Source organism: Amblyomma americanum, chromosome 1, assembly GCF_052857255.1.
Source record: "Amblyomma americanum isolate KBUSLIRL-KWMA chromosome 1, ASM5285725v1, whole genome shotgun sequence".
Lineage (NCBI taxonomy): Eukaryota > Metazoa > Arthropoda > Arachnida > Ixodida > Ixodidae > Amblyomma > Amblyomma americanum.
Genome location: NC_135497.1, coordinates 63,626,961 through 63,650,229, shown reverse-complemented (window position 1 = coordinate 63,650,229; position 23,269 = coordinate 63,626,961). Strand labels below are relative to the sequence as shown.

Genomic DNA, 23,269 nt, shown 5'->3' with positions numbered 1-23,269 from the left:
GACGACGACGACGACGACGACGACGACGACGACGACGACGACGACAACAACAACAACAACAACAACAACAACAACAACAACAACAACAACAACAACAACGGGGGAGCTATCTGGATCCAGCGCTGCGCAGTGCTGAAATATGGATTACTAGGTTTCAGTGACTGGCGGAGTCCCCCATATAAGGCAGGAGTCAAAGCGCTGTGATATGACAGAACAGTAGTTACACTCTTAACCTTTGCGCGCCTTAGGGTAACGCGTATTACGCGGCAATTGCACTCACGAGAGAAAACAGCTAGTCCGTGCTGCCTTCTCTATAAGCTCGCTCGAAACTAAGATCAGTACGCATATCCTGCGTACAGTGCCGCGTAAACACGACCTAGCGTGAGCTCGCTTGCTTCGTGTCGACCACAATGTGCATGAGTTCAAATCCCTGAAATGAGCGATACTTACACAATTAATAACATCCATTTTGCATTATACATCCAGCTATACACAGCTTTTTACAAAAGGAAGAGGCGCTAGCATGCGCCACTAGCATGCGCCGCCTCGTGGGACGGGCTGCGCATCGTCGTCGATGGCGGGAGGGGGCAGCAGTCGCGCCACTAGGCAACGTCTTCAAACGGACACCTGAGGCGCGGCGAACGAGAGCGACGACACGCTCTCGGACGAGCTGGGCGGCGTGTCAAGCACAGGAATCGACAGGTCCAGGTACTCCTGCAATCAGACAGGAAGGGGGATTTCGTTACAGCACACGTTGTCTGACTCGGCACTTCTGCCTTTTATTTTTTAGATGACCTTCGGTCTCTGCTGTTCAGCTAGCTTCCAGCGGAATAAATCTCCACTTCTCTAAAGCTGTTTTATTGACGATTCCTAATGCCAATATAGAAAAGGCGAAAACCAGTCCAAATGATAAAGGCAATAATCGGGCCCTATTTAGAAACTGGAGCGCGTAATAATATAGAAAATTATCGCCCAATCACTGTCTTGTCAGCGTTATTCAAGAATACCGGAAAAAACATTTACTCCTGACAGTGCACATTCTCCTGGATAAGCGTAGAGTCATTTCTCAGAGAGTTCCAATATGGATTCGTTCATGACAGAGGCACTTTACTCCTTCTCAAGGATTTTGTTGATATCTTGAATTCCCCCTTTGAGGCTAATCAATTCGCGTGAACACTGTTCCTGGATGCGCAGACCTGTCCTGTTCCATTGAAGTCCCTCCTCCTCCTGTTCCTGGATGTGACTAAATAGTTTGGTAGCATATGCCGTAGTCTTGTTATAACTAAAATTTTATTGATGGGATTTACAGGCCCCTTTTTCCTGTTGTTAATAATTTCTTTACAGAATAGGCGGCATTTATTCTCTATCGCGAAGTCTCGTAGTGATTTCGCTGATATCAAAGCTGGCGTTCCCCAGTGTTCCATCTTGAGCCCCTTATTACCTAAAGTTTTCATTAACTTTCTCGCTTGCTTAGCACCGGCTCGCCTCTGCCATCATGCAGACGATATGATCGACCGTCCATGAAAAAAACACTTGCCTCATGCCATCAATGGTCTTCTGAATGCTTCTGTGAAAGGTATGGATTGGTTTGCACAAAATATTACCAATATTAATTCATGTAAAACACAACTGATTGGTTCCTGTATTCATTTAGAGAAAGTTTAACTCGACAGTTCTTTAATTTCGCGTACATCGAACTGTGATCCCTATTCTTGCGCACCACTAAACTACACCCCCTGCATTAAATGTGAATATTTAATGCAGGAGCAGCTAACTGGCGAGGAGCGGGGAGATTGTCATGTGGCACGCGCGTCACGGAGTAAAGCGTTAGATGGACATCGCTGAAAAGTGGAAATCAGGTGCCTATCAAAACTAGTTTATAAGGTAACTTTTAGGCTTAGTTATTCGTTTTGCTAGTTAACGCGTTACGCCGCAAGAAGCGCCTATTTACAGAAAAAAAGATTGAAAATATCGTGCGAGCTTCCCTGAAACACACACACACACACACACACACACACACACACACACACACACACACACACACACACACACACACACACACACACACACACACACACACACACACACACACACACACACACACACACACACACACACACACACACACACACACACACACACGCACGCACACACACACACACACACACACACGCACGCACGCACGCGCACGCACGCACGCACGCACGCGCACACGCGCACGCACGCACGCACACGCACGCACGCACGCACGCACACACACAAGCACGCACGCACGCACATCCCACCGGCGGCATGGTTGTTTTTTCTGCTGCTTTATAAGTAATTTTCTTTAAAAAAACTAATTGATTGGCACTAGATATTAAAAAAAAGAAACATTCCCCTATGCACCTTGATTTCGGTGACTGTTGGCTTCCTATATATATATATATATATATATATATATATATATATATATATATATATATATATATATATATATATATATATATATATATATATATATATATATATATATACATATATCCCGTGTTTCAGGGAAGACTAATTTACAAATATACAATTTTTGAGGTAAAAATATGGATTTTGCTGCATAGTATTTCCAGGGCTGTTGGACACCAGAAAACCGGCGAATCATCTTAACTGGTAAGCTGGTTAATTAATCTTCAATAATTAACTTTTCAAGTATCAGAGTTAAGCGCCTGGTTGTAATTAGAGGTTTGTAGCCGGTCGTTAGTAATAGCCATACCACTTTTTAGAATTTCGAAAACGCGATTGGCCTCGGCGCTGCGGGAAAACAAAATTTGGCAATTTCGACTAGTTACTGAACTTAAGGGTTTGCTTTGCCTGCATGCTCTCCGAATGCGCATGTATTTTGGCATAATGTAGGCAAAGTTTGTTGGGCCACAGCGCCGAGGGTAATCGCGTTTTCGAAATTATAAAAAGTATGAAAATTCTAAAAGCGCGATCTTTCCTCTTCAATTAAGTAGGAACCTGTCCAGCCTGCACAGGGATGCCTTTGGGTCTTTTGTGACGGTATTATTACTATTATTATTAATATTATTTAAAAACGAAAGATGGCAGTAGCAACTGAAATGACGAGTGGCGTGTCTGCCCTGGGAAAATGTCAGACCAACCTGGTCCGTGGCCATAGTAAAGATCCGGTCGAGGTCTTCCACGAGCTCTGTGAAGGTAGGTCGCTGGTATGGCGACTGGTTCCAGCACTCCTTGATTATCACATACCTGCAAAACAAAAGTGCGCCCGTTAAGACCAGGAACCGTCCTGCAGCTGGCACTTGGTGCGAAGCTCGAGCAGGACATTGGCCCCATTGACAACGTATACTGTGCACTGCACTGGCTCTCTAGACATTCGAGAGCTCGAAAGCCCTCTTTATAGGTCAACGTCGATTTGGCCTACTTTACAATCGAGCAAAAGATATTCATTTGTCGATTTAAGGTGGTGTAGGAGGTACTGTAGGGCGAGGCTCTCCGGGGCGTCGAATCTGCGTTAATAGCGCTCCCCATTCAAGTCGGAATATATCTGCACAGTGAGGCGACTGGGGGTCAATTTAAACTCAGGACATCTCGAAGCTCCTCTTTGCTTCGAGACATCGACAAAAGCTTCGTCCAATTAGTCACTTCTTTATTGCAATAAACCACACGCGTGATACACAACCGACATAAAATGTAAACAAAGCACAGCGCTGCTGAATAACCTAATTATGCGCGGATTAGTATAAACTGAAATGCATGGTAGGCCCATATAAAATTCTTCTTCGTGTTCTCGTTCACAGTGATCACAGCTCGCCTTGTTAACCATATTGACCATTGCGATCAAATGCAGCAGAAACGGCCAACGCTGCAATGTGCTCCGCGTCTGTTTTGCCATTTGCACAACATGTCACCTTTATTCAAAATAACATAATTTTAAAATAAAATTTGAAATAACCTGAAATTGGTTTGGTGTTGGCTTTATGGGGTTTTAACGTCCCAAAGCGACTCAGGCTATGAGGTACGCCGCAGTGAAGGCGTCCAGATATGCCATCTGGACCAGGGGAAGAATGTACATTAATCTTCTGCAGTAAAGACACGATACCACATTCGGAAAATGATGCCTCATTCATTTTTGTTAAGCTGGAAACCCATTGCGAAGCGGCGGCTGCTGTGGCAGGTTGTGAGGAAGCAGATTGAAAAAAAATGCAAACTTTTCGCTTTTGCTTTTTTATCGGCATTGTAGTTTGTGGAGAAGAGAGTGTTGTTACCATGGTGTGCTGACTGCTTGTGTCAAAAACAAGAGTCAATAGAACACGTCTTTATTGATTGCTGGGATGCGCTGCTCTTTTGGGTCGTGCTCCAGCGGACAGTAAAGACTTACCATTGACACCCTAGGGGGTACGGTTTCTCGACATTGAGCCGGATCTTTATCAATACGATGTATTCGTTCTTTTTGGTCTGCGCAGTATTTGGCGAAGCAGGATCACTGTGCGGCACTGCGATGAAGATGCGCAGTCTGTCCGCGATCACTTCAAAGAAAACGTATTTAAGCTGCGTGAAGTGTACAAGGAGCTATGTTTTGGAGATGAATTTATCAGTGTGAGGGGGCAGTTGTGTTCCTGGAAACGGTTCTGAGTTTCTGCTGTGAGCGAAACGCATGTCCACTCCCGATGCTTGAGAGTGCAGTGGAGAACATAATCCGTTTGTGACTCATTGTAAACGGTCGAACAGGCAATAAAGAAAAAATAGTGGCGATAGCCTAGTGGTTTCGCGCACCGTCCTGTGAAGCTGATGAGTTTGTCGTGGATGTGATTATTTTTCTGTTCCTTTCTTCTACCTTGGCTCTTGGCATATTGTGACCGTAGCTAGGCTGAAGGTCAAATTCAGACAGCGGAGAGGTCCCGTGGTGTTGAGCGTGGTTGGTGGATCGAGTAGAGCTATCGCTCTAAAAGCGTGTCCGCTGATCGCAAAATTCTGACTGAACTCGTAGACTGGCTATCACCCGGGGACAGCACAATGTTGGACAGCCCCATTACGAGGGCGTCCATTTGAAGTTCATCATGGGCTGGCCCGCCTGGATCCCGGGACCTCGAATGCACAGCGCAGGTTAACCCTCCTACTTTGGCGCATTCCTGCACCCTGTTGACAGCCTTCTGCAACGCGTCCGTGATCTCTCCGTCGGATCATGAACCTGCACTTACAAAGAAAGATGCAGGTACTACGCCTCTGCATCATCGGCATTCACTTGCAAGAGGACTGCAAAGCGAAGCACACAATCTTTATGCTGATGCAACAAATTAAGGCAGCCACGCTGATGAAGAGAAGCATCACAAGCAGGCGTTTGGGACTACACGAAGCGGACTGCACCCGCATCACGAAAGCAATGCTCTATAGTCGGATCCTCTGCCGTATCTTATCAGAATCTAATGAAAACCAAGGTCAAGAAAAATGACGCCCTCCTTATATCCTATAAAAACGGGCCAAGGCCCTCATCGTTGCTTACGCTCTGGTCCTACCAGCCTCCCCCAAGAAACAAGGCATATCGTTACTACACCAGTTAGCCTACACTCTCGCGAGCCCCCCCCTCCCCCCCCACCACCCCCGCCAACATACACATCTCGACTCTCCTGACGGATCTTATCACTCATCTCCATGCCTTCGATCCGGAGAAACATGCACCCCGAACGGCACCTGGGATCACGCACCACCACTGCTCACTCACTGGCCAGGATATTTGGAAATGGGACGGTGCCTCGCTCTTCTATGCCGAAGCACCGGGAATTGCTGTGTCTCTCAACCAAAAAGGCACCCAATAGCTGGCAGTCTCGCTCCGATCAACATCTCACGTCTTGAAAGACAAGCTGTAGCGCTAGCATTGCGGATGCCTTTCGCACAGCCCAGCCCACCACCCCGACAGTCATAGTCATGAAAGAAACCTGTCGAACGTTCCTACAGGCAGTGATAACTCACACTACGGAAATAATCCTCACCCAGAACAACCTGACAAACGCACAGACCGACAGCAGCGCTTGTGCGAATCATCTGAACCCCTGGCCACGCCTCTCTCCATGGAGTTGTGCGCTCCTGCTCTGGCCCAAGGCTACACCAGCCGGGCCCTTGGGGACAAGCTGTCCAGCCCAGACGTGGAGCAACAAAAACCACGCCCTCTCGATTACGCATTACAGGGACACAAAGGAGAAGTTGAAGTTGGCTTGTATCGATAGCATACAAGCTCCTGATCACGAAAATGCCACTCTTACTTAAAACAAAGCTCTTGTAAGGTAGAAAATAGCATGAACCAAAGTACAGGTATCACCGCCACAGGCCAATCTCGCAAGTACAAGCGTGGTGACGTCATAGGAGAAGAGACGCCACCTTGGAGGAATTTTTCTTCCTACATAGGGCCGCGAATATCTGAGGCTGACAAAGGAAGGTTTCGCGGTTCAGTGTTGAAGTAAGTTTTGTTTTAAAACCGATAGTACATTTTTATCAAACAAGGAAGACAGACAAAAGACAACCTGAATGTTGCAAGCAAAGAAAACCGATGCTTGGCGGTGCCACAGGCGGCTAGAAGAGTTTCGATTTGTTATGGAGCTTCGCGTCTATGAGCTTTGCGTGCTCCGGGGTTTTGTTTCTGACGCGCCTCGCTTTACAAGTGCCGAACAGCAGAGGTACTCCAAGTGCCGTTTCAAGGGCTAGTTAAACTTTTGAAGAAGCCCGTTAAGGCTGGTCAGATGATCACCACGGTCGATAAAAAGCTATGATGGCACGATGGTCGGTGATCGTACAAGGCAGTTCGCAGTATAGAGCACTTGTGTCTTCGCACGCTCGCCTGGCGAAACATTCCCGGCTGTGCCAGTGAACTTCAAACTACTTTACGGAAATCGTTTATTAGGGACGGGGGACAAGGTACAAGGCAGTTAAGCAAAATTGCTGATGGCCTAGCTCTCTTAGGCCAGGATATACGTAGCGAATGCGCGGAGACTTCTGCATTGGAAGAGTGCAATCACTGGATGCGCCTTTATTGATAGTTAAACCGTGAGCCGTCGTGGTGGAGTGGTAGCGGCTTCGCCTCAAACGCCAACGGCCCTGGTTGGATTACGAGCCTCGGCAGATGTTTTTTTATTCAGTGAGTGGGCGGGGGGTTTCAGTGGCTCCCATAGATGCCGCCACCGAATACGTTGGTTAGCGGTCAAGCGCAGGCTCTGTTAAGGCGCGTTTATGCTCCGGCGTGACGCGCGCGTGCGCGCTGCACGGCGACGTCACGTCGGCCAAAGCGAGACCCTCTATATCCCAACTTCGCTTGACCAACGACGCGTTCGGCGGCTTCAGCGCGCTCTGACCGCACTGGCTGAGACTTGGAGCATGTCTCTATTTCGCGCCGAGTGCGCCAGCCGCCGCCGGCCCGGCCAGAGTGATTCGGCTCCGCGGCGAGGTGCGCGTTGTGATGTAATTCAATAGCTTGGGCAGTGGAGCTTTTCTTTTCGAGCTCTCGGCTAATTTAATCCATTCACAGTACACATCTGAAGGTACAGGCAAGTGGGCGAGGAGCCCAATTCAGTGGACCCGTTGGGTCCAGCGGAATCCGTTGCAGCGTCGTGCGTCGGCTTTAATTTCAAGCCGGCAACTTTAAACACGACCACCCTTGAGCACCCATTCGTTTTTTGTGGCTCTTGCAACCGTACGTGGGAGACCTCGATGCCGCCTGCTGCACAGTGCAACTGTGCCGTTCAAGGAGTCACAATCCGTTAGCCCCAAAGCCCCGGCCAGCTTCCGATGGGTGCAACGCGCCGACCTTGTCCTGGCCCCTCGCGACTCCCCGCACTGGGGTTATGATATTTAGTTTGCAACGGCTGCTCACGGCGTAAGGGGGAAACGACCCGCCGGCGCCTAACCTAACCATGGTTCCTCAAAAGCATCGCATGCTCTGTGGGGCTGAGGTCGCGAAATGCAGGCCGGCGTTTTTGCGAGAACTTCGTCGTCGGGTTCGGGAACGGGAGCCATCGTAACGCTGGCAAGACGCCGGTGCAAACTAAACGAAGCGACGGTAGCGACTCCCGATAGATGCCTTCAACGTGCAGCTGCAGTAGCTTTCATCCCGGCAGCTGCTAGACCACATCGCTAGCCGCCAGAAATCACGGAGTCTGCGTTGACGTCACGTTTCCCGTCATTCGGTCCTATGACGTCATAAGAGTTTTCCGTGCCGTCAGAAGAGTTCTCGAGTTTGAATAGGAGCGGCGGGAAAAAATTTTTCAACTTCGAATCCAAATTTCTTTCAAATAAATGCATCGTTCGCTTCCGGACATGCGGCAACAAAGCCATGAAATGCCGAACTATAAGATTTTGCTAACAAGAAAAACTTGGTAGAGTTCTCCTCAGAGTCTCTTAAAGGGACACTGGGACAACTCCACCCAACTTTCGTTCTTAGTACAAAGCCTATTTTGTGGCTCTTCCTGGCTATGTTGATCTCTGTCTAACAGCAAAGAAGGAACATTTATTGCCGAGAAAATTTCGTCTAAAATTTTTCGTGCCACCCGATTGAAACTCGTGAGGCAAACACCGAAAAGGGCTCCGTGATCACCGTTAGGAGTGAATAGCAGTGTTGCTTAGCTTCAGAGAGCCGCGCTAAGGAAATGACACTTGCGAAAACGCCGGGGGTGGCGATACCTATGTTTCATTTTTATACAAGTCCAGCTTTTTCGGATGTTGGTTTTAATTTCAAGGCAACTTGTCAATTGGCAAATTGTAATATTGTAAAATAGGTAAATTCTAAGAGGCAAAGTGTAAGATACTTTTGTGAACATATCGATCGGAATAGTGTAACCCAGGAATGCTTCGGAAAATTTTGCTTTTAAAGTATGTCGCGGCTTCGAATCGATTAGTTCAGACAGCCATAGAAAACGAGGAGGGAATATGGTTGGGCATGTTTGTTCATCGTTACACAGGTACCATAGCGCGGTAACTGCAGAGGGGAACTACAGCGCTTGTCTTGTTCTCGCCTCGTCCACTGTAGTTACCGCGGTATGCTTTCTGTCTATAGAAAACCAACCTGGCGTTGACGAACAACTTCCGTTGAAAAGAACACGCTTGCCTAGAAATTGTGGTTACGACTTTGCGAGCTAATAAAATGTCCGTTTTCACTGAAGAAAGCGTGCTTTCATAAGAGTCATCGCACATCACACGGGCGCCTTAGCGTTTTGCCTCCATAAAAACGCAGCCGCCGCGGTCGGGTTCGACCCCGGGATCTCCGATCAGTAGCCGAGCGCTCTAACCACTGAGCCATCGCGGCGGATGTAGTGGAGCTAGAAACTGCTTTTTGAGGGAAGAAAATGGCGCAGTAATTCTCTCATCACGGTGGATATACTTTTTTTATTCGAGAAGTTTTCCATTAGGCATAATGAGAAAGAGAGAGTGGGATATGGAACAGAGAAAAAGGAGTGTAGACAAGGCTCGCCTAAAAACTGGCAAAAGTTCTCGCCACAGCGATTATCTAGTATCCGTTTGCGATAGTCACCTTAAACGTAAAATTAATAATAACTGGTTTTTGGGGAAAGAAAATGGCGCAGTATGTCTCGTATATCGGCGGACACCTTAAGCGCGCCGTAAGGGAAGGGATAAAGGTGGGTGTGAAAGAAGAAAGGAAGAAAGAGGTGCCGTAGTGGAGGGCTCCGGAATAAATTCGACCACCTGGGGATCTTTAACGTGAAGTGTATCGCACAGCACACGGGTAGAGTCCGTTGATTTTGAGGAAAGGAAACGCGCCTAACTGGCTCCCTTGGTCAGTGGAACCTTAACAACCGCGCATTCGGGTAGATTGTGTGCTTTTTCATGCTTACCAATGCTGAAACGCCAGCCATTTTTTCTGGATTTCATGCTTCATGTGGCTGGTATGTATCAACTTTATTTAGACCCATTTCAGTGGAGCAGATGAGGTTGGGTGAAGGGGGAGAGGTGTTGAGCAGGACGGCGACGGGCCCTCGAGCCGCCCCAGATGGCTGGACACTGTTGGGCCGCGGCGACCGTCAGCGTCCAGCCCACGATGCGAAGCTGTAGCTCCGCCTGTGAGCTCCGCAGCTAGAGCAGCCTCCCATCCCTCCTGTGATTCTATCCCTTGGAAGGGAGGTTTCGGTTTGTTTGGGCAAATTGATATGTGCGTTTAGAATCCGTAGTGACAACTAGGAGATTTCTCCCCCCTGTATATGAGGGGATTTAATATCTGCTACGGGTCCCATTTGGACTCAAGATATCTAACTTAATTTTGTAAATATGGAGCAGTGCTCGCAGCTTGCTTCACCTCCGCCACAGGTTGGACCGGTATAGCACTGCCTCTGGGATCGGCCAGGGACATTATAGCGCGCGTCTTTTCTATCCTATCCTTCAATCCTATCTTTCGACTCTCTATACTTTCAGCAAGTGGCAGCGATTGTGGCTAAGCTTGAGTCAGTGGCCAGGCCTGTGCACTTTCCTTTTCATTCTTCCTGACAACAACACCTATGTATAAGGGAGAGGAGGAAAGGCGATGGGACGGTGGCGGTTTGTAATCGACGCCATACCACCTGCTCGGTTTTCGTCAGAGAAGGGTGAAGAGGGGGGTAGATTTGGCGGGAATTTCTATAATGCGTTCGGTCACTGCGTGTAACTACCTGACGGAGATCAGATGCGACGTCAAGCCCGTGTGTTTGTTTCCTCGAGTTACACGCATTGACCGAACGCTCGGCGAGTTCTACCTTGAACGATTAATAACTGGACGCCCCACTCCAGTTGTAGCCAACACAGTGCGGTGCGCGTGTGTTTTAATTATTCTAAAATGAAATAATCACGCGCACAACTTGGACACATTTCTTATTGTGTAAATAGTTTGTACATATTACTTTTCCCCCTATCCTGTTTTCCTGTCCCCTCACCTCTCTCATTTCATTTCTCCATTCTGCCTGCTATCATTTATTTCCGCTGCTCCAGCTCAGGTGCTTCAGTATCTATGGCAGATGCCGGGGCTTGCAAAAACCTTTTCCTTCTTTTTTACTATTATTTTAATAAAAAAAACCAGTACCACCACCACCATTGCGATGTCGCGATAGATGTGCATCTTCGAAAAATAAACTGGTTCCATAGTCTTTAGCAATTTCATGAATCATGGCGCGTTTTAATTTTGGCTCCAAATTTTTCCTCGGTTTGTACAAAATTTGTTTATGTGCATATAAAAGAATAACATGGTGGCTACCGTTAGATTTCACTAGGCCTTAAAAACTGAAAATTGTTTTTTTTTTGGGCGTTCGACTACTGATCCGGAGTTCCCGGGTTCGAACCCGACCGCGGCGGCTGCGTTTTTATGGAGGAAAAACGCTAAGGCGCCCGTGTACTGTGCGATGTCAGTGCACGTTAAAGATCCCCAGGTGGTCGAAATTATTCCGGAGCCCTCCACTACGGCACCTTCTTCCTTTCCTCTTTCACTCCCTCTCTTATCCCTTCCCTTAAGGCGCGGTTCAGGTGTCCAACGGTATATGAGACAGATACTGCGCCATTTTCTTTCCCCAAAAACCAATTATTATTATTATTATTAAAATTGGTTTTTGGGGAAAGGAAATGGCGCAGTATCTGTCTCACATATCGGCGGATGCCTGGAAGAAAGTTGTGCCGCAGTTGAGGGGTCCGGAATAATTTCGACCACCTGGCCATCTTGAATGTGCACTGAGATCGCACAGCACACGGGCGCCTTTTGCGTTCCGTCTCCATCGAAACGCGGCCGTCGAGATCGGGTGCGAACCCGGGAACTCCGGGTCAGTAGCCGAGCGCTCTAACGACTGAGTCACCGCAGCGTGGCCTCGGTGTGCTATTCGGGCCGAAAAATATGTGCTTTTGAATCGAAATACTAAACGGCGTCTTAAGAGAATGCAGGAGTGGGCGCGTTCATGCACATACGACCAGAGGGTGTAGGGCAGCTAATGGTGCCGCTTGTTTGCTTCTGGTTAGGAGAAAAATCCTCTGTGTATTCCGTGCCTTCACTTCAGCTTTTTCTTGCTTTTATTGGCTCTGATAAAAGATATTTGAGCGTGGCAAAAGAAAAGAAGATAAATGGTTTGAATTGAGGCTTCTTTTTTCAAGGGGGCAGTGTTCCGTCGAAAATCGCAACCGAACCAGCCCGCCTTATTGTGTTTGTGATGATGGCTTCGCGAAAACTGCGCCGAGGAAGTCGGAGTGGAAGGCAGTTGTAAAGTGTACTAGAATGGGCAGATAATGCGCAATTTCTTCTCCACAAGAAACCAATTATTGTATTATTATTATTATTATTATAAATATTTTATTATTATTATTACAAACATGGCACGCAAACAGTGCACGACACGCGCAACAAACAGGCTGTTTCTACACCCGTAGGCAAATCTCCCGCCACTTTGAAAGCATTGTAAACAAACGATACGGATTCCCCACTGCTAAAGTGTACTACACTTTAGCAGTGGGGAATCCGTATCGTTTGTTTACAATGCTTTTAAAGTGGCGGGAGATTTCACTTTAGCAGTGGGGAATCCGTATCGTTTGTTTACAATGCTTTTAAAGTGGCGGGAGATTTGCCTACGGGTGTAGAAACAGCCCGTTTGTTGCGCACTGTAAGCAAACGATACGGATTCCCCACTGCTAAAGTGTACTAGAAAAGTACACTTTAGCAGTGGGGAATCCGTATCGTTTGTTTACAATGCTTTCAAAGTGGCGGGATATTTGCCTACGGATGTAGAAACAGCCCGTTTGTTGCGCGTGTCGGGCACTGTTTGCGTGCCATGTTTGTAATAATAATAATAATAATAATAATAATAATAATAATAATAATAATAATAATAATAATAATAATAATAATAATAATAATAATAATAATAATAATAATAATAATAATAATAATAGCGCAGCCACCTAATCCGCTTACCTTTGCGATGCAGACGACCGTCCTCGCATTTGCCAGCCTGCTGCTGCCGTCCCTGGCAGGCCTGTCTACGGGGGCGTCATCGGTGTGCGCACTGCCGTACACTGGGGATGACCCGGGCTCCTGCCATCTACCGCCCGACGAGTGCTCGTCCATACTGGATGCGCCGCCAGAGGAGCTGCACACACCGGAAATCACAGTACCATGGGTGGCCACATCGACATTAGCAACAATGCCAACATGTATAAAAGAGCTTCACCCGCTGACACCGCTTCGTGGGCTCGGTGACTGCACCACAGCGCAGCCACTTAATCCGCTTACCTTTGCGATGCAGACGACCGTCCTCGCATTTGCCAGCCTGCTGCTGCCGTCCCTGGCAGGCCTGTCTACGGGGGCGTCATCGGTGTGCGCACTGCCGTACACTGGGGATGACCCGGGCTCCTGCCATCTACCGCCCGACTAGTGCTCGTCCCTAGTGGATGTGCCGCCAGAGGGGCTGCACACACCGGAAATCACAGTACCATGGGTGGCCACATCGACATCAGCAACAATGCCAACATGTATAAAAGAGCTTCACCCGCTGACATCATCCTTCCCAACAATCACTGAAGAAGAAGAAGAAGAAGAAGAAGAAGACACCGCTTCGTGGGCTCGGTGACTGCACCACAGCGCAGCCACCTAATCCGCTTACCTTTGCGATGCAGGTCAGTACATCGTATGCCCTCTTCGCTAAAAAATCCAGTAATTATATTTTGGTGCAGTTTCCGAGCCCGCACTGCTGTGTCGCCATTGCCGTTGAGTGTGCTCACGTAATTCATTCCTTGCTCTTGCTATCAGGTGACGTTGAGACTAACCCTGGTCCTGAGGAAAACGCTGCTGTACTCGCTGAACTACAGAAGCTAAACGTGGGACAGACCCTGTTGATTACGGAAATACAGGGCCTCAAAACACAGCTGAACACAACAGATCAAACCATAGCAAGCCTAGACAAACGAATGGCCGATCTCGAAGCACATTACCAAACACTTCTTCACCTCAGAAACGATATTGAAATAATGCAGTCAACCACAATCAACCAAGCTAAAAAGATTGAAGAACTAGAAACACGCCTGGATGGCGCGGAAAACCAATCACGTCGGAAAAACCTCATTTTCTATGGCATCCCTGACCCTGCTAGCGCTGAAACGTGGGCTGAGTCAGAAAAACTAGTCATTGATGTTTGCCGCAATAATCTTGATATAACCTTGGAACCTAACGACATTGAAAGAGCGCATCGCCTCGGAAATCATTCAGCCGACCGAACTCGTCCCGTAATCGTAAAATTCCTATCTCATAAAACCAAAGACGCACTGTTATCAAATGGCCGTAAATTAAAAGACACAAACTACAGTATTGGAGAGGACTTTTCCCGCACCGTTCGACACGCGCGTAAACAGTTACTAGTGTTTTGCCAAAGCCAATTCTAACAAGTACTCCTTGCGCTTCAAAACCCTGCACATCGGCTCAAAACGCTATGTATTTGACGCATCATCCCAAACCGTTAAGGAAATAGCATAGCAATTGCCCCGTCACAAAACTTTAACAAATCGTCGACCCGCTCCACCGCACAATGTTCTCTCGTTTTCGATAATATTCACTAACATCCGTAGTCTTCTTCCAAAGCGCGAACTCATATCAAACATCATGTCGTCATCCGGAAGCAACATACTAATACTAACAGAAACTTGGCTAAATAGTGACGTAACGGATGCGGAAATTTTTTCCGATTTACCTAACTTCGAAGTGTATCGAAACGATCGGAAAGGCAAACGGGGGGCGGTGTTCTCGTTGCCATTCATCGAGGCATATCATGCTCTGTTGTTGACGTCGCATCCGACATTGAAGCCATATGGCTCATCTGTCGCGCTCCCCCCGTAACAGTTCTGCTTGGCGTTTGCTACAGCCCCCCCCCAGACTAGTCCAGACTTCCCACGTCATCTGAACAACATCCTTCATAAACTTGTTTTCACATATCCAAATGCCCGTATTCTTCTTTTTGGTGATTTTAACTACCCGGATATTGATTGGCAGAACATAGCTAGTTCCACAATAACGTGTCATGCAGAGGCGAAGAACTTCATCGATGTCTGTTTAAATTTTAACCTCACTCAATTAATTTCCCAACCAACCCGTGTCTCACGAGAATCAGCAAACACACTCGACCTGATACTAACAAGCAGCCCCGAGAATGTATCATCCATCAGTTACCTTCCTGAAATCAGCGATCACAAAGTCATGCACGCTTTATTCTCATTTACCTCGACTCAAAAACAGACATCCGATAAAACGATACACCTCTACGATAAGGGTAACTATAATGCAATAACTGAAGAACTTACCACCTTTTTTCCTGAATACGTATCCGCATTTCACACTCGCTCAATTCATGAAAACTGGCTGATATTCAAGAACAAATTAAATCATCTCACTAATATGTTCGTACCAAGGCTTACCTTTCATACTAATCGCAATAAACCATGGTTTACCCAGCACTTAAAACGACTCGAAAACAAAAAGAAACGATTGTTTCGTACCGCCAAACGAAACGACACGCCTGCCGCACGGGGAAAATACTTCGAGGCCGAAAAATCATACCTACTTTCTGTTCGTAACGCCAAGTACTCATTTTATCACAATGACTTACCAAACTTACTTATAAGAAACCCCAAGCAATTCTGGCAAGTTTTAAACCCAACACATCCTCCTGATATTAAACTGACAAATGATTCACATGAAGCAGTGACTGACCATGATTGCGCAGAAATATTTAACAATGCATTCACATCTGTGTTCACTACCGAACCCAACGCACTTTCACAATTACCACCCTTTAACTTAGAAACCCCCATGCCGGCAGTCACGTTCGTCGAAGAAGGCATTTCATCCATAATTCGTAATATGAAACTTTCATCATCAGCTGGTATGGACCTGATTAATTCAAAACTATTGAAAAACGTGGAATCAATTTGTGCATCATATTTATGTCTCAATTTCTCACAGTCACTCTCCTCAGGAATTTTGCCTCTTGATTGGAAAACGGGGAAGGTCGTTCCAGTCTACAAATCAGGTAACAGAGACTCGCCCTTGAATTACCGCCCCATTTCATTGACTAGTGTGCCTTGTAAAATCATGAAACATGTCATCTACTCACAAATCGTAAACTTCTTGAACCGAAACCATTTCTTTCATCCCTCACAACATGGGTTTCGTAAGGGCCTCTCTTGCGAAACCCAACTAGCGCTTTTCCTTCACGACTTGCACACTAATCTAGACCGTAATATGCAGACAGACACCCTCTTTCTTGATTTCGCCAAAGCTTTTGACAAGGTTCCCCACCGCCGGCTATTACTAAAACTCTCAAAGCTGAACCTACCCCCTAATACTCTCAAATGGATTGAAGAATTCCTAACTAACCAGTTCTCAGTCAGTCTATCCTAACGGCCATCTGTCTACATCTCTCCCGCTTACTTCAGGGGTCCCACAAGGTTCTGTCCTCGGTCCCCTCCTATTCTTAATATATATTAACGACTTGCCCCTGCATGTTTCCTGTAGTATTCGAATTTTCGCAGATGATTGTGCTATTTACCGCACCATTAATAACTGTCACGATCAATACACTCTTCAGACAGAGCTTAACAACGTACTAAATTGGTGTGATAACTGGCTAATGTCCCTCAATCCTACTAAATGTAAACTCATGTCATTCACTCGTCGTCACAATCCATATCTCTTTCATTATTCAATTTCTAACACACAGATTGAGCAAGTACAATCATATAAATATCTAGGAGTCACCCTCTCTTCTAATCTATCATGGCATGTTCATATTGGTAACATCATTTCAGCATCAAACAAAACACTCGGTTTTCTAAAACGTCACCTTCGTCTTGCCCCACCAAATGTTAAATTGCTCGCGTATAAATCACTTATAAGACCCAAATTAGAATATGCATCCCCCATCTGGAGCCCACAACAAGCATATCTAATCACCGCATTGGAAGCTGTGCAGAATCATGCTGCCCGATTCATTCATTCCTCATACTCATATGACGTCAGTGTCTCATCCTTGAAAGCTACATCCGGACTGCCACCCCTCTCTTTTCGTCGTCGCATTGCTAGCCTCACCCTTTATCACAAATTCTTTTATTCTTCTCTCAATCAAGCACCGTATATCGCCGCCGCATCACGCATATCTCACCGCACCAGTCATCCCCTTCAAGTTGCCCGCCCACTATCACGCACTACTACGTTTTCAGCTTCGTTATTTCTTCGAGCAGCCACGGACTGGAACGGCCTACCCCATGACATCGTCGCCATCGCTTCAACATCTGCTTTTCAAGAAAGCGTAACAGATCACCTTCAATGTTAAATTACCATCGCTGTTTGTTTTCCTCACTACAAATGTAATCCCACCCCTTATGTAACACCCCCTGAAATGGGGGCCTTTAAGGAATAAAACTGAACTGAACTGAATAATAATACAATAACTGGTTTCTTGCGGAGAGGAAACTGCGCATTATCTGTCTCATGTATCGTTGAACAACTGAACCGCGCCGTAAGGGAAGGGATAAAGGAGGGAATGAAAGAAGAAAGAGGAGTCGCAGTGAAGGGCTCCGGAATAAATTCGACCACTTGGGGATCTTTAACGTGCAGTGTATCGCACAGCACACAGGTAGACTCCGTTGATTTTGAGGAAAGGGAACGCACCTAACAGGCTCCCTGGGTCAGTGGACCCCTTAACCGCGCTTTCGGGTACATGGTGTGCTTTTTCATATCATGCTTACCAATGCTGACACGCAAGCCATTTTTTCTGGATGTCATACGTCATGTGGTTGGTTGGTAATAACTTTGCTTAGAACCATTTAAGTGGATCAGATGAGGTTGGGTGAAGGGGGAGAGGTGTTAAAGGGACACTGAGGAGAAATTGAAGTTCGCTTGTATCGATAGAATACCAGCTCGATCGTGATCACAAAAACGCCGCTCTTACTGAAAACAAAGCTCTTGTAAGGTAGAAAATAGCAAGAATCAAAATACAAGTATCGCCGCCACAGGACAATCCCGTAAGTACAAGCATGATGACGTCACAAGACAAGAGACGCCATCTCGGATGAATTTTCCTTCCTACATGGGGCCGCGAATATCTGAGGCTGACAAAGGAAGGTTGCGCCGTTCTGTATTGAAGTAAGTTTTGTTTTAAAGCCAATAGTGCACTTTTATCACACAATGAAGACAGACAAAAGACCACCTGAATGTTGGAAGCAAAGAAAACCGTTGCTTGGCAGCGCCACAGGCGGCCAGGAGAGTTTCGATTTGTTAAGGCGCTTCGCGTCTATGAGCTTTGCGTGCCCTGTGCTTTTGTTTTTGACGCGCCTTGATTTACAAGCGCCGAACAGCAGAGGAACTCCAAGTGCCGCTTCAAGTGCTAGTTAACCTTTGAAGGAGCCTGTTAAGGCTGATCAGAGGATCGCCACGGTCGATGAAAAACTATGATGGCACGATGGTCGGTGATCGCACAAGGCATTTCGCAGTATAAAGAGCACTTGTGTCCTCGCACGCTCGCCCGGCGAAACATTCCCGGCTGTGCCAGTCAACTTCAAGCTACTTAACGGAAATCGTTTATTAGGTATGGGAGACAAGGCACAAGGCATTTAGGAAAAATTGCTGATGGCTTAGCTCTGTTAGGCCAATATATAAATAGCGAGAGCACGGAGACTTCTGCATCGGAAGAGTGCATTCACTAGATGCGCCTTTATTGTCAAATACAACTTGAGCCGTCGTGGTGGAGTGGTAGCGTCTCCGCCTATAATGATAAAGGCCCTGGTTTGATTCCGAGCCTCGACACAGGATTTTTCTAAATTCAGTGAGTGGGTGGGGGGCTTCAGTGGCTCCCATAGAGGCCGCCACCGAATAAGTTGGTTGACGGTTAAGCACAGGCTCTGTTAAGGAGCGTTTATACTCCGGCGTAACGCGCGCGCTCGCGCTGCACGGCGACGTCACGTCGACCAAAGCGAAACCCTCTAGTATACTCTAACTGCTCTTGACTACCGACGCGTTCGGCGGCTTCGGCGCACTCTGACCGCACTGACGGAGACTTAGAGCATGTCTCTATTTCGCGCCGAGTGCCCCCGCCGCCGCCGGCCTGGCCAGACCGATTCGGCTCCGGGGCGAGGTGCGCGTTGTGATGTAATTCAATAGCTTCGGCAGTTGAGCGGAGCTGTTCTTTTCGAGCTCTCGGATAATTTAACCCATTCACAGTACACATCTGAAGGTACATGCAAGTGGGCGATAGAGCCCGATCCAGAGGACCCGTTGGATCCAGGGGAAGCCTTTGCAGCGTCGTGCGCCGGCTTTAGTTTCAAGCCGCCAACTTTAAACGCGAGCGCTCTTGAGCACCCATACGCTTTTGTGGCAAAAAAATAAATAAATAAACTGGCCCTCGCAACCGTGGGAGACCTTGACGTCGCCTGCTGCACCGTGCAACCACGCCGTACAAGGAATCACAATCCGTTGGCCCCAAAGCCCCTGCCAGCTTCCGATGGGCGCTATGCGCCGACCTTTTCCTGGCCGTTCGCGACTCCGCGCACAGAGGTTGTGATATTTCATTTGCAACGGCTGCTCACGGCGGGAGGGGGAAACGACCCTCCGGCGCCTAACCTAACCATGCTTACTCAAAAGCATCGCATGCTCTGTAGGGCTGAGGTCGCGAAATGCAGGCCGGAGTTTTTTCGAGAACTTCGTCGTCGGGTTCGGGAACGGGACCCGTCGTAACGCTGGCAAGAAGCCGGTGCAAACATAAACGAAGCGACGGTAGCGACCCGCGATACATGCCTTCAACGTGCGGCTGCAGTAGATTTCATACCGGCAGCTGCTAGACCACATGGTTAGCCGCCAGAAATCACGGAGTCTGCGTTTACGTCACGTTTCACGTTACACCGTCCTATGACGTCATAAGAGTTCATCGTGACGTCATAAGAGTTCTCGAATTTGAACCGGAGCGGCGGGAAAAACTTGTAATCCAAATTTGAACTTGTAATCCAAATTTATTTGAAATAAATGCGTCTCTCGCTCACGGAAAAGTGGCAACAAAGCCATGAAATGCCGAACTGTCCTTTTAACACTAGCTCGCTACCGTGACGAACAAAGCATCTTTCGCCCACCACGCAGGTCCTTCAGCTGACAAGACGCCATAAATTGGCCCAGACATCAGACAGGGACATATCTTAATCGTCATGTCCTTCACCTATAATCCTCCCAATACACTCACAGCTGTACTGCATGCGACGGCATCCACACGCTTTACCACCAACTCTGGAAGTTCCCCAAACATTAAGGGGGCAACCCTGTACCCAACCCTACAAGCCTATCCTAGCTTGTTGGGAGGCGGCGCTATCCAGGTCACCCTAGCAGTACCAGCGAAGGCTGGTCGACCGGTCAAGGGTGATTGCGACCGCCAGTGGGAATCTGAACTAAGAATCCCAACCTTAAAACAGATTGACAACCCTAACTAAGAAATAAACGTTTATTCTCTTTCTCAAGGGTGCCCATCCTAAGTTTGACTGGAAACCAGTCCTTTTGACCAGCAGATCGACGGGGATGTTTCCGGTTTCCCCAAGCACGCAGACACTAATGAACCGAGCAAAAATAGCCTGCACATCTGTGTAGAAATACACCAGGTGTTTCAGCAAACACTTTCAAAAATTTTCAAAAACAGGCTTTTCGAAGTGATATGGGTGTTATGGCATAGTATTACCAGTGTTGGCGGACACAAGAAAACCGGTGAATCGTTTTAAGTATTAGGCTGGTTAATTATTTAGAGTAATTAACTTTTTAACTAGTAGAGTTAGCGCCTGGTTGCAATCAAATTTGTTGCCGGTCGTTACTAATACCCATATCAGTTTTTAGAATTTGGAAAACGCGATTACTCTCGCCGCTGTGGCTCGACAAAATTTGGCTGGGTCGTGCGAAAATACATGCGCTTTCGAAAGCACGCAGGGAGAGTAACCCCTCCAATGCACGTAACTAGTCAAAAAGCCAAATTTTGTCGAGATGCACCGCCAAGGGTAATCGCGTTTTCAAAATTCTGAAAACTGATATGGCTATTACTTACGACCGGCTACAAATAGGTACCTAATTTCAAATAGGTGCCTAACTCTACGAGTTAAAAAGTCAATTTTTTCAATTAAAACCAGCTTACAACTCAAGATGATTCACCGGTTCTCAATTTTCCGCCAACACTGGTAATACCAGAGTCCAAAAAGTATTGAGGAACTGTGGTAATACAATGCCGGAAAAGCCATATTTTTACCCTGAAAAGCCTATTTTTGAAAAAAAACTTGAAAGAGTTCGCTGAAACAGCCGGTGTTATAGCGGTTCTAGCGCAACCATAGTGGTGCAGTGCGGATGCCTGTTGTGACACATTGAAAGACGACCCTAAAATATTAGAATCGTGAAAAATCGTTGAGCGTAGCCATTTAAGACGACTACTGAGTAAAAGCAACGCAGGACAGATTGGGTGTGCAGACCTCGGCTGTTCGCTTGCACGGCCGCGCAGCATGACGTAGGAGGACGTGGATAAAGCCGGACGACTTGCGCAAACTCACAAGCGTGCCTGGGAAACGTGGGTAATCAGAACACGAAGCCGCAGAGGAATGTGCACGTGGGGGTCTCTCGGCCGCACGTGATGGATCTGGACGCGAAGCATTTGGAAGAGAACTTTAAAAAAAAAGAACGCATTTTTATTTTACACAGCGATACTGACAATGGTAATGGTAGAGAGCTGCAAGATAAACGCGGTTACAGTCGGCATATAAGTTACAAACGTATCCATGACTCATCTTCACTCACTTAGTTATCGGTGAGAAATCGATAGAATACTATTATTGAGCATGCGCAATGGTGTCGTGATCGCCTCCACAAGGGCCGTAGTGCATGAGTGTGCAGGTTATGGACAGCCGGTCACGCTGGCTAAGTGCTCATGGTAGTCGAGTGTCTCCACGGTCGAGCAGATGATAGCAGAAGCCCTATCTGCATGAACGAAAACCAGCGGAGCATGAGTGCGCGGAAGCAGGTAGGAAAGGCGAAAGAAAAAAAAACAGAAAATAGAGAAAAAGCAAAAGTAAGGCAGTCAGAAAATGGAAGCTCACCGGTAGAAATTGAGCGGCTAGCGGAAGGGTGTGCCACCAGAGCTGAACGGTGGGGGCAACGTCTGGTTCTGGAACACGTATCCGCCGCTTTTCTCTATCCGGTTCGTCTCTGCGGCGGCCTTCGTCTGGTCGGTCAGCACGCAGATCTCCTGTGGGGACCTTTTCTGCTCGACGAATTGCGGGCCCGAAGTCAGCGCACCGAAGCACATCGGGTCCGTGTTCGGGATGGCTCGCATGACCTCCTTGGAGACCGGGTACTCGTGGACAGGGCAGTGTTCTTCGTGGAGGAGCGTCGTGGTCGACTCCACGCCTTACTCTCACGCCTTGATGGAGGTTGGGGAGGACAGAAACGGCGCGCCACGCAATTCTCGCCGCACACTGCTGGCCCGGGTGGTCAGTGTCATTCAGGTCCTAATCGAACACGTCCAGGAGCACGGCCTTCGTCGTCTTCTGTCTTCGGCTCCGGCCTCCGACGGTCGTCAACGTTTTCTTCTATCAGCCTCTGTCTCCGGACCCCCAGGCGTGGAATAATAAAGGCATGGCGAGAAACAAAGCTGTGTTCCTGCTCTCAGCTTGAGCGCACACCTACGTTCCTCGGCCTCGCGATAACCAAATCTCCGCGGGGATCGCACTTTGTCCCTCGGTGGAGCGATGTGAGCGTTTTTTATCACTATTTTCTGAAATGAGCTCGGCCTCTGAAAACGATAGATACGCGCAAGATTTTTTTGTCTTCCCAAGGCCACGCTCTGTCACAATTCTTCCCGCATGTAACTCGGACATTCCCCCGATAGATCTGCAGCTCTCCGAGCGGTACCCAGACCCCAAGGGATCACCGTGCTTTGAAGGCTCGTGGCCTACTGGCGGGCCTAACCTCTCCCCCCACACATTCCACCAAAAATTGATGAACAAAAATTGTTTCAATGTATCTCTCTCTATTTTTATATCTTGCTCAAAGAACTTGTTTTCCTTCGCCACTTTCGCTCCTGCTTTGCTTTCTCTTTCTCTACATGTCACTTTTTCGTCTGGTTACATTCAGCGCGTGCCCTGAGCACCCTTTCTTTTCACTCCTGTCATGTTGTTCGCGGAGTTCGTTGGGAGATCAGGGTGGAAATCAAAATATATCTTGCCTTATGCTGATAGGATCAAAAGCTTGGGATGATCGGTATAAACTGATTTTAACTTG

The 23,269-nt window shown here is 47.5% G+C and overlaps 2 protein-coding genes across 2 annotated transcripts; one reads left to right on the top strand and one right to left on the bottom strand.

Annotated features, from left to right (window-relative positions):
* Positions 1-394: 394 nt before the first annotated feature.
* On the bottom strand, positions 395-13,351 carry LOC144112887 (uncharacterized). The gene is made up of 4 exons (XM_077645709.1): positions 13,226-13,351; positions 12,908-13,082; positions 3,135-3,240; positions 395-714 (listed from the first exon to the last, which is right to left on the bottom strand). The coding sequence occupies exons 1-4, from the start codon at positions 13,252-13,254 to the stop codon at positions 683-685; spliced, it is 342 nt and encodes a 113-aa protein (XP_077501835.1). The 5' UTR covers positions 13,255-13,351; the 3' UTR covers positions 395-682.
* Positions 13,352-13,602: 251 nt separating this feature from the next.
* On the top strand, positions 13,603-14,370 carry LOC144112884 (uncharacterized). The gene has a single exon (XM_077645707.1). It carries the CDS (start codon positions 13,603-13,605, stop codon positions 14,368-14,370), a length of 768 nt encoding a protein of 255 aa, XP_077501833.1.
* Positions 14,371-23,269: the final 8,899 nt, after the last annotated feature.

What these genes read in the sequence shown, in the direction of transcription:
- LOC144112884 (XM_077645707.1), top strand. Translation starts at nt 13,603, where the DNA reads ATGCAGGTCAGTACATCGTATGCCCTCTTCGCTAAAAAATCCAGTAAT.
- LOC144112887 (XM_077645709.1), bottom strand. Translation starts at nt 13,254, where the DNA reads ATGCGAGGACGGTCGTCTGCATCGCAAAG. An exon ending in CGGTCGTCTGCATCGCAAAG is followed by an intron (nt 13,083 to 13,225) that starts GTAAGCGGATTA and finishes CGGTGTGTGCAG; the next exon opens with CTCCTCTGGCGGCGCATCCA. An exon ending in TTACTATGGCCACGGACCAG is followed by an intron (nt 715 to 3,134) that starts GTTGGTCTGACA and finishes GTCTGATTGCAG; the next exon opens with GAGTACCTGGACCTGTCGAT.